Source organism: Coregonus lavaretus, assembly GCF_964263955.1.
Source record: "Coregonus lavaretus genome assembly, contig: HAP1_SCAFFOLD_1990, whole genome shotgun sequence".
NCBI classification, from domain to species: domain Eukaryota; kingdom Metazoa; phylum Chordata; class Actinopteri; order Salmoniformes; family Salmonidae; genus Coregonus; species Coregonus lavaretus.
In genome coordinates, this window is record NW_028161582.1 from 5,050 (window position 1) to 17,278 (window position 12,229).

The 12,229-nt window shown below is 44.1% G+C and overlaps 1 protein-coding gene across 1 annotated transcript; it reads left to right on the top strand.

Annotated features, from left to right (window-relative positions):
• Positions 1–8,325: 8,325 nt before the first annotated feature.
• LOC311120381 (uncharacterized protein) lies at positions 8,326–9,902 on the top strand (the record flags this gene model as incomplete). Its single annotated transcript, XM_084194988.1, has 4 exons — positions 8,326–8,365; positions 9,285–9,605; positions 9,709–9,797; positions 9,891–9,902. The coding sequence occupies 4 exons, from the start codon at positions 8,326–8,328 to the stop codon at positions 9,900–9,902; spliced, it is 462 nt and encodes a 153-aa protein (XP_084051114.1).
• Positions 9,903–12,229: the final 2,327 nt, after the last annotated feature.

Consider the following 12,229-nt stretch of genomic DNA (forward strand, 5'->3'; position numbering starts at 1 on the left):
CAAGAAATCCGCTGACACTGTCCTCAATTATAATAGTTTATTACATCTTTACTTTCAGCGTCAATTTACAGATTTCTGCAGAAAATCCGGAGAACAACCAGCCCAATCTCTAATATGTTGTTTCTCCCCGTCCTTTGTCCCAACCAAGGTATTTATATCCTATGTAACCTGATATGGGTGTTTTCCCCCACAGACCAATCCCAGGACTCCACATAACAGACTTCCTCTTTTTTAGGGTGCCCCTATAGTAATGCTTTCCAGATGCTTCCGCAAGCTGAGTCAACTTCCTCTAACACACCATTTGCAAACATCAGCAAAGTCATAAATTGTCTAGATACTACACTATCAACTATTTATACCGTTGGCAGACGTTTTAATGAAGGTCCTATCAAATTACTATAGGAGGAATCAGATGCTTTTCGTTGGAGTCAGAATGATCCCAAAGGACTTTAATTTAGTAAAAAAATTATGATGATATCAGTTGACTGACAAATACATGAAAAATTGGAAGAATTGAATAAACCATCTTTGGGCTATGATAACAAAAATATGGCTCTAGATGCAATTCGTTAACATCAGTTGTCACGTTCGTTTAAGGACGGGTCAGACCAAGGCGCTCCGTGAAATGCGTACATGTTTATTTAAACGTTAAACACACGACAAAACAACAAACCAACGAAACGTGAAGTCCTCAGGCTGACCACTAAACAAGCGTCCACACGGAACAAGATCCCACAACCAAACGAGTGCCAATAGGCTGCCTAAGTATGATCCCCAATCAGAGACAACGAGTGACAGCTGTCTCTGATTGGGAATCACACCCGGCCAAACATAGAAATACAACACCTAGACTGAAACATAGAAAACACAACATAGAATATTCACACCCTGACTCAACATATAAGTGTCCCCTGAGTCATGGCGTGACATCAGTAGTGGTGTGTGGGTAAATTTACTGGGGGGGAAAGCCATAATACAACCAGATCAGTTGTGATAATTTCATTGTCTGGTCTATAAACCGTTAGTTGGGGTATCAGCTTACTGTTGACTTAGAATAATAGATTACACAAGGTGCCATTTAGACATTTGTGCTTCAGCAGTCACTCAATTAGCCCATGTCAGCAACATTTTATTAGATTGGTAAATTAGTCTTGTAGTAAGAATGGTCGAATTACCAACCGGGTTGGGACCCATTGATTATCAGTTATCATATTAAAAAAGGCAAACATTTACCTCCACCCTTTGGCAAAATGTGTTGAATTGCAGCAAACTTGCTTCAGAACGGCAACATTTTCTCTATGCCCCATGGCAAAATGTTCAGAATTGCAGGAAATTAACTTTAAAACTTACATTATTTTCAGAAAAATTACTTTTAAGTGGCACTGACCCAACAATGATACTCTCTGCTGGTGCCAATAAGATAGGCCTTACTGTTGTTCACTCAATTAAGTTGAGAATTTTGATAACTACATAAAAGAAAGATTAAAGTATTTTCACTGCCTTCTCTTTACAGCAATAGACATTTGCTTTCCAAATTATGTTTTCCCACGATTGTATTTGGAAATATTGCGATATGCCTGGCTGGGCCTCTGCTTTTCACTGACAGTCTCAACTCAACAATTATCTGTCGATATTACGCATGCTGCCTTTCCTTCTGACAGTAGGCAATGAGATTTAAAACAATCCACAACATATATATATTTTTAAGAAGCTAATGAATGATCCTCTGTGCCAAAATCATGCTTTAGAAGCCTATTTTGAATGCTTTTATTTATTTCTGTATAGACAGGAGTATGCTAATTTTTATTTTATATCTTTCTGGGTAAGTGCCAGGACCATTCACAGTTTAGCTCAACGGTGATTGGCTTTTATTATTATTTTGTATTATCAAGAGACGCCAAATGTTCGCTGGCTTCCCTTGCATTCAATGCTACAGGGCGGCAGCAGTGTCATATTATTTTGAACTAGACAGCATCAGATAGATCAGTAGTTCCCAAACTCTGGGGAGGCCTTGTAGTATCGAGTAAAAGTTGCTAGTCATTGCTGATAAACAAAGGAGTCTGCTCATACTGAACCTTGATCATAAGTTTATTCATATCACAAGCTTTCAGCATGAGTTACAGGTGTCAAGATCACCCGGAGAGCAACGTCCCAGATTGCAATGGCTGCTCTAACCTCTTCTTCCTCCAGCATATACTTATAAACAATGCAAAAATATGGGTTGCTCCCTCTGCTGTCCAATCACCTGTCTCCCCTGGGGCGTCACCCTACAAATGGCTACTTTTGAACTAAGATAAACATCCCCTCTTTGTTCCTCTAGAAAGTCATAATCTTAATACACTACAGCCTCCTATGGGTGGTGCGAGGGGTCGGGTGGGGGGTCGGGTGGGCGCAGGGGTCATTATGCAATTTGTTATTTGATTTGATTTGTTTCAGGACCATTCACACTTTAGCTCAACGCTGATTGGCATTTTAATTAATTTTTTATGATCAAGGGAGGCCAAATGTTAGCATTCAATGCTACAGGGCGGCAGCAAAGTCATACTCTTTTTAACCAGACAGCATCAGATAGAATGGCCTACACATACAGAGACAGAGGGGCACCGTTTCACTCGCTCAGATGCTTTCTCCAGTGAGATACATTCAGCCTCTTGCTAATTGAAGGAAAATGATAAAACACAGAGAGATGAAAGATACATTATTTTATATGTTTAGATCTTGGTCATTTTTTGGGGGAAGCCTGGCTTCCTTTGGCATCCATGAATACACGCCACTGCGGATGTTAGGAGAACTAACGTAGCAGGTTAGGATAATTAACGTGGGAGGTTAGGATAACTAATGTAGCAGGTTAGGATAATTAATGTGGGAGGTTAGGATAACTAATGTAGCAGGTTAGGATAATTAACGTGGGAGGTTAGGATAACTAATGTAGCAGGTTAGGATAATTAACGTGGGAGGTTAAGATAACTAACCTAGCAGGTTAGGATAATTAGTGTAGCAGGTTAGGATAATTAACGTGGCAGGTTAGGAGAAATAACTTAGCATGATAGGATAATTAATGTGGGAGGTTAGGATAACTAATGTAGCAGGTTAGGATAATTAACGTGGCAGGTTAGGAGAAATAACTTAGCATGATAGGATAATTAATGTGGGAGGTTAGGAGAATTAACGTGGCAGAATAGGATAATTAACGTAGCCGATTAGGAGAATTAACGTAATGTGCGTGTGGTGAGGTTTTGCCATTTCAATCAGGAGAAAAATAGGAGTACTGCTGATCTAGGATCAGGTCCCCAATGTCCATGTAATGTTATTCATTAGGATCTAAAATACTATATAAAAATGAATACAGGCCTAGCTAGATATGAATGGACCCATAACCTTGATAAAAGATTGTTTTCCACCGTAGGCCTGGTTCAGCAGTGTTAGTTCTGCAGTGCAACCCTGGCCCAGACTGGGTAAACATTGCCATCTAGTGGCCATTTAACTGTATGACAGGAAGACAAAGGGACCCTATTCACTAGCAGTGTTTCCCAACCAGGGGTGCTAGGACCCCTGCGGGTACTTGGACTATCCACAGGGGGTACTTGAGAAGACTCATGAGACCAGAGGGTTACTGGTAAAATGCACATGAGAGGGTCCTCTGGGTAACTGAAAAAGGTTGGGGACCACTGCCCTATACAGAGCAATAATAATGGAGACTTTTTGTAGGCACAAACTCCACCTCGGTTCATTGGACAAATCCTACGGGGAAATTAATGGAGTTTTTGTCGGGTTTTTGGATAAATTCCGACAATAAGGTCTGTGGTAAACACAGGCTTAGGAGATCTTATAACCTACGTTTTATTCTATGAGATAATCTTCATCAGCTAACGTCACTTTCTGTGAAATTTGAAGCATTTATTTAATCAGAATAAGCCCATGAAAGCTTCATAATTCATAAAGGTCATGTTAACTGACTGATATTATATCATAGAACAAAACATAAAGGCTTCATTATTCATAAAGGTCATGTTAACTGACTGATATTATCTCACAGAACAAAACGTATAAGATCTACTAAGTCTGTGTTAATCTCAGACCTTATTTTCAGCGTTTATCCCAGAACCCGATTCTTTCCCCATTCATTTAGGCTACAAGCTGGCGAGCTCTATACAGTGCACACTACTTTATGGTACCCTTTCCCAGTCATGGGGAGAATCTCAATTGCATTCTCCTCGCCCCTCTGACCTTCTCCTCCAATGGGTTTAGAGGAGGTGAAGAGAGAGAACGGGAGGAGTATACAATTGAGATTCTCCCAGAGGGTAACTGCATACATGGAGTGTGTCTGAAAGTGGTTGTTGCTAAATAAGTGGGAGGCTCAACAGAAGTGGGTGTATGGAAACTTAACAGCTAATTGGGCAGATTGGTTGCCACTCAAGACCATTCTTTGAGTGGCTGCTTGCTGCTTCCTTGTAGCAATTTAGCTAAACATTTACATTTTAGTCATTTAGCAGACGCTCTTATCCAGAGCGACTTACAGTTAGTGAGTGCATACATTTTTATTTTTTTATAAAGGAATCGAACCCACAACCCTGGCGTTGCAAATGCCATGCTCTACCAACTGAGCTACATCCCTGCCGGCCATTCCCTCCCCTACCCTGGACGACGCTGGGCCAATTGTGCGCCGCCCCATGGGTCTCCCGGTCGCGGCCGGCTACGACAGAGCCTGGATTCGAACCAGGATCTCTAGTGGCACAGCTAGCACTGCAATGCAGTGCCTTAGACCACTGCGCCACTCAGGAGGACAAACTTAACCCTAACTCTTTTCCTAATCTTAACCTCATTATCCTGATCTGCTAGGTTACTCCTACAACCTGCCATGTTAATTCTCCTAACCTGCCACGTTAATTATTCTAACCTGCCACTCCACCGGGGAAAGGAAAGCTTAAGTACTTTTTGTATTGAGTGTCTGTCTTTCTAACATCGCAGAAGGGGAAGAGAGTATAGGGGGAGGCAGACAAAGGGGGAAAGAGATGGGAGAGAAAGATCATATATTATTATCACTGACTTCTCACCAGTGATGTCATCATAACCAGTAACCTTTTCCACTCTTGGCCCAGCCCAGCCTGACCCTGACATATAGCATCAGGCCTGTTGAGTTGACTTGGGTAACAGACCTCTAGCTTCTACACCACATCCCCCCTTCTCCTGCTCTAACATGAGACCTCATCAGTACTCATTTTGGGTGCTGGTACTGTTTATATTTAGGTGCTGGAACATTAACCAATATTCTATAAGAGGTGAACTCAAGCAGTAGAAAGTTAGAGGTGATATTATAGGACACAATATGTGAAACTTTGCTGCTCTGTCAGCAGTTTCCTGTGGGGTTTTTCAAAACAGACCAGTTTGATGTAGTTAGCTGGGTTCAACCACTGAGCCAAGATAAGTTGCTAAGACGTTTATCTCACATCAAAGACCTAATGAACTAATAAGATAGAAGTCATATAGCCTAGCAGTATTTTCCACTTTTCAGTCCCCTCTTCATGACAGTAGACTTGTATAGCTCAGTGGAGCCCCAGTTAGAGACAGATATGATACCTGCAGTGATATTGATGATCTTGTTCTGGAGCACAGGTAGGATGCTGTTATACTGATATACACTTATGACAGTTACTGAGATATGATTTGATATTGTAAGATATATGATCATTTACAGGGCTAGTAAAAGAAAATACAACTGGAAGCAGACAGTAAAAATCTGTCTCAAAGCAGAACAATGATGTTATCACCTGTAAATGTACTTTACTATAGCATAACTGTCCATCTGGGGACAGGCACTAATGTCAGTTAAGTTGTGATGGTGTCATTCATCTGACTGTTATATATTCAGTGTGTCAATGATTGATTATATCTGTCTCTGTGTAAACACATTAGAGTATATATTATATATTATATTGGTCTTATGTTAGTGTAGGAGAATGGGTGGTGTAGATGCTAGAGGTCTGTGACCTGAGTCAAGCTCAACAGGCCTGATGCTATATGTCAGGAAGAGAGAGAGAGGACAGAGAGGAGGGGGTGGGGAGGGCAGAGGAGAGGAGAGAGTAGGAGAGAGGATGGAGGGGGCAGAGGAGTGGAGGGAGACAGAGAGGGAGAGAGAAGGGAGAGGAGAGAGAGGGAGATTTCAAAAGAGATGGGGCTGACAGATTAACATGCAGTCAGCTGAATATCTTTTCATCACTGAATTCTCACCAGTGATGTCATCATAACCAGTAACCTTTTCTACTCTTCCACTCAGCTTGACCCTGACCTCTGAAACAATAGACACAAAAAATGTAATCAATTAGATATAAACTCATCTGGAAAGAGTGTTACACATTTCCATCTATAGTGTGTGTACACATGGGTGTTGTTATACCAACAATTAGCCTATCTTCCCCAGCACATCATGAAAGGTCATGTTGATGTTCATTTAACCTCTGCCTCTTTCTCTCTCTGACTCCTCTCTTTCTCCTTTGTTTCTCTCTCTCTCTCTCTCTCTCTCTCTCTCTCTCTCTCTCTCTCTCTCTCTCTCTCTCTCTCTCTCTCTCTCTCTCTCTCTCTCTCTCTCTCTCTCTCTCTCTCTCTCTCTCTCTCTCTCTCTCTCTCTCTCTCTCTCTCTCTCTCTTTTCAGATATCCAGGCTCAAAGCATCAGTCCACCAGGTAGGTAGAGTATAAATCTACAATGATTATAGCAGTTCAATATTAGTCAACTTTATTATCCCACATGGAGAAATTCATGTGTCCATACACACCATTCTAAAACCCAATAACAAGTACTGTTTTATGGAACTACTAATACTTGTCAACCACAAAGCATTACTGCTGTTAGAATAACAGAAGCCCTGTCATAATCTGTCCTCACCACTGTGTTTTCCTCTCTGCTGTTTACAGCTGAATACTCAGTCAGACTGGTGAATGGGCCCACTTCCTGCTCTGGGACACTGGAAGTCTTCTACAGAGGACAGTGGTTACATCAATGTACAATAGGGTGGGGCATGAAAGAGGCTAAGGTTGTGTGTAGAGAGCTGGGCTGTGGGAATGCTGTAGCTGAATCTAGAGGACCTCTGGTTGAAGAGGGAAGAGGAGGAGCCACACTATGGAATAGATGCAGTGGAGATGAGTCTACTATTAGAGAGTGTGACATAGGAGGAGACACCATAAGAAGAGGACCTGTTGACTGTTATGGTGAATATTATCGTCATGTGATCTGTTCAGGTGAGAGATTTAATTTGTACATTATACAATATTAGCATATCATGTGTAATGTGTTTTTCATTTCATTTAAAGACAGGGAGAGATGTTAGATGTATTTAAACATTATATTTGTGTTTGTCATATTCATTTATGGGAGATGTGCATGGGCAGATCATTGTAGTTCAGATGTTACTGAAGTGAAGCTGCCTGATGGATGTCCAGCTGTTTATTTTCTATAAAGTGAAGTGAACTTATTCCTGTCTCCTGCCTGCATTATTCCCAACCCTGTCCTGAGTGACTAAGAACCCATTTCTACCTCTTACAGTATCAAACATAGCAACCTACAATCATTAATCCAACATATTTGTGTTTAGTCCTTTGACAGTGTCATCAACAAAACGGATTGAATGTTCCACCAACTCTTTTTCTCCAGAGTCTGTGCAGCTTGTGGATGGAGCTGGTCTCTGCTCTGGGAGACTGGAGGTGAAGTCCAATCAGTCCTGGGCCTCAGTGTGTGAAGCTGACTTTGACCAGCAGGATGCAGAGGTAGTCTGTGGGGAGCTTGGCTGTGGGGCTCCTGCAGCTCTACAGGGGGGGCTCTATGGAGAAGGTGAGGGTCAGACCTGGGATAAAGAGTTCCAGTGTAAAGGCAATGAGTCCCTTCTCCTGGACTGTGACACCTCAGACAGAAAAAACAACACCTGCCTACCTAGTAATGCTGTTGGACTCACCTGCTCAGGTAAGAAACAATTTGTCACTCAATCAACATTGTTTCTGACCTGGAGTGAAGAATATGAGAGGCAATATAGGTGTGTTTTAGTGAGAAAATAGTAAGATTACTGTCTCTCTCTCTTCTTTTCTCAGAGCCTGATGATGTGAGGCTGGTGGGAGGAGGCAGTCGCTGTGCTGGTGGAGTGGAGTGGTACTACCAGGGAGAGTGGAGGACTGTGGGAGCTGTAGACAGGAACAAGGAGGCTGTAGCTGCAGTAGTGTGTAGACAGCTGGGTTGTGGCTCAACTGTTTCAGTACTACCTCGATACACCACTAGAGTGTTTGAAGTTACCTGTTCTGGGTCTGAGCCTTCACTGAGGGAGTGTGGGACATCGTCTACAATGTTTTTTATCGTTCTTGGATTCACAGTGATCTGCTCAGGTAATAACAAGCTACACTTTATGGCCAAAAATGCAGTGGTCTAAGGCACTGCATCGCAGTGCTAGCTGTGCCACTAGAGATCCTGGTTCGAATCCAGGCTCTGTCGTAGCCGGCTCCAACCGGGAGACCCATGGGGCGGCGCACAATTGGCCCAGCGTCGTCCAGGGTAGGGGAGGGAATGGCCGGCAGGGATGAAAAAATTATGTATGCACTCACTAACTGTAAGTCACTCTGGATAAGAGCGTCTGCTAAATGACTAAAATGTTAATGTAGTGGATTCAGCTATTTCAGCCATACCTGTTGCTGACAGGTGTATAGGATCGATCACACAAAGCCATACAATCCACAGACCACCATTGGTAGTAGCTTGCGTATCCTTACTGAAGAGCTCAGTGACTTTCGACGTGGCGTCTAGGAGCAACATTGGCTCAGCCACGAAGTGGTAGGCCACATGAGTGATCTGCTCAGGAAATATCAATATATGATCATTATATTGCACTGATTCCCTTTATTCATTCAACTTCCTCTGCCCCTCTAATGATGACTGTTTGCTTGTAAGTCTGCAAAATAAATCACTCAGTCAAGTAGGAATCAAATACAACTTAAATATCGCAGAATGCTTTTGTATTTGAGTGTTATCTCACTGATCGTCTCTACTCACTACCACTGTCACATGTCATGTTATTGTCATATCTAAATGAAGAAAGTAGTTGAGGAGCTACGTTTTCTTTTTCTCTCCTCTTGTTCCAGATGTCCTGCTTCAGCCTGACATCAACATATGTTGTCTCAGTGACTGTAGGCCCACTACTCATGTTGCCCTGTGAGGGAGGGTGGCTAGCACTGTTACATGCTGATGTTATTGTCATATCTATAGGAAACTAGTTGAAGAGGTTTTTCTTGTTCTCTTTTATTGTTACAGATCTCCTGGTCCAGCCTGATATCTTCCTGACTGACTCAATGGGAGGGGTCTCCAGGGGCCACCAGGGGCCCGAAGTGTTTAGGGGCTACAGCTTCACCATCACCTGCTCCACTCAGCCACAGTACCCAGGAGGCTCCTTCCTCCTCACGTTCACCGGCTCCAACAGAACCCAGACCCAGCCAGCTGTCAATCACTCTGCTGCCTTCCTCTTCCCTGCTGCAGATGACTCCCACCAAGGGAACTACAGCTGTGTTTATGACAATTATGTTTTCTCTCATATCTTCTCCTCTGAGAGTGAGCTCCTCACCCTCACCGTCACAGGTAACTGAACATGAACCAGACTTATAACTTTGTCATTGACAGATTTCCCACAGATCTATATGATGATGACCAGTCCCCTCATCAAAGGTGTTTCTGTTTGCAGCCTCTCCTCTGCCAGCCTTCATCATCAGACACGTTGTAGTGCTGCTGATCCTACTGACAGCCATCACCACCATCTACCTGTACTACAAGGTAAAGACAGTTACTCAGACGTTACAAGTCATTTAAATGTTTGTGTCTTTGAGCAGGGTTCAGATTCTACATTGGTCTATATCTGTGTTTAAGGTGTGTGATTAACCAGATGTGTATCTTTGACTTGTGTTGCACTATCTTGGGTTTGTTCTTCAGTACTGTACTGATTATGAGAGAACGAGAACGAGAGGGGGAGAGAACGAGAGGGAGAGAACGAGAGGGGGAGAGAACGAGAGGGAGAGAACGAGAGGGAGAGAACGAGAGGGGGAGAGAACGAGGGGGAGAGAACGAGGGGGAGAGAACGAGGGGGAGAGAACGAGAGGGGGAGAGAACGAGAGGGAGAGAACGAGAGGGGGAGAGAACGAGAGGGAGAGAACGAGAGGGAGAGAACGAGAGGGGGAGAGAACGAGGGGGAGAGAACGAGGGGGAGAGAACGAGGGGGAGAGAACGAGAGGGGGAGAGAACGAGAGGGAGAGAGAACGAGAGGGGGAGAGACACGGACAGAGAGACACAGACAGAGAGGGAGAGAGAGAGACAGAGAGAGACAGAGACACCAGTGGCAAGGTGACTGTGAACATGGATGTGTATCAAACAGGCACAACGACAGTACAGGGACAAAGTATGAGCAATTCAACGGCTCATACACGAGACGTATGTGGCAGGGACTCCAGACAATCCCAGATTATAAAGGGAAAGCTAGCCACGTATGGGACACCGACGCCTCGCTCCCGGACAAGATAAACACCTTCTCCCGCATTGAGGATAACACAGTGCCACCTCCAGGTGGTGAAGGTAGGCAGCAACACCTCTGCCACCCTGATCCTCAACACAGGGGGCCCATAGGGGTGCGTGCTCAGCCCCTTCCTGTACTCCCTGTTTACCAGTGACTGTGTGTCTCCAACTCAATCATCAAGTTTGCTGATGACACAACAGTGGTAGGCCTGATTAACAACAACAACAAGGAGACAGCCTACAGGGAGGAGGTGAGAGCCCTGGCGGAGTGGTGCCAGGAAAATAACCTCTCGCTCAACGTCAACAAAATGAAGGAGTTGATCGTGGACTTCAGGAGACAGCAGAGGGAGCACGCCCCCATCCACATCAACGGGGCCACAGCGGAGAGGGTGAAAAGGCTTCAAGTTCCTCGGCGTGCACATCACTGACAACCTGAAATGGTCCCTTCACACAGACAGTGTGGTGAAGAAGGCGCAACAGCACCTCTTCAACCTCAGGAGGCTGAAGAAATGTGGTTTGGCCCCTAAGATCCTCATGAACTTCTACAGATGCACCACTGAGAGCATCTTGTCGAGCTGTATCACCGCCTGGTATGCAACTGCACAGACTGCATCCTCAGGGCTCTCCAGAGGGTGGCGCGATCAGCCCAACACATCACCAGGGGCACACTGCCTGCCCTCCAGGACATCTACAGCACCCGGTGTCACAGGAAAGCCAGGAAGATCATCAAGGAAGTCAGCCACCCGAGCCACAGCCTGTTCACCCCACTACCATCTAGAAGGAGGAGACAGTGTAGGTGCATTAAAACTGGGACAGAGAGACTGCGACAGCTTCTATCTCCAGGCCATCAGACTCTTAAACAGTCACCACTAGCCGGCCTCCGCCCAGTACCCTGCCCTGAACTTTAGTGACTGTTACTAGCTGGCTACCACCCGGTACTCAACCCTGCACCTTAGAGACTGCTTCCCTATGTACATAGTCATGGAACACTGGTCCCTTTAATAATGTTTACATACTGTTTTACCGACTTTATATGCACAGTGCATTCAGGAAGTATTCAGAGCCCTTGAATTTTGTACACATTTTGTTACGTTACAGCCTTATTCTAAAATTGATTAAACCTATTTTTTTTCCTCATCAATCTACACACAATACCCCATAATGACAGTGAAAACAGGTTTTTAGAAATGTTTGCAAATGTATCGAAAAGGGAAAAAAAAGAAATACCTTATTTACATAAGTATTCAGACCCTTTGCTATGAGACTTGAAATGGAGCTCAGGTGCATCCTGTTTCCACTGATCATCCTTGAGATGTTTCTACAACTTTATTGGAGTCCACCTGTGGTAAATTCAATTTATTGGACATGATTTGGAAAGGCACACACCTGTCTATATAAGGTCCCACAGTTGGCAGTGAATGTCAGCGCAAAAACCAAGCCATGAGGTCGAAGGAATTGGTGGTCACGCTGACAGAGCTCCAGAGTTCCTCTGCGGAGATGGGAGTATCTTCCAGAAGGACAACCAACTCTGCAGCACTCCACCAATCAGGCCTTTATGGTAGAGTGGCCAGACGGAAGCCACTCCTCAGTAAAAGGCACATGACAGCCCGTTTGGAGTTTGCCAAAAGACACCTAAAGACCTCAGACCATGAGAAACAAGATTCTCTGGTCTGATGAAACCAAGATTGAACTCTTTGGCC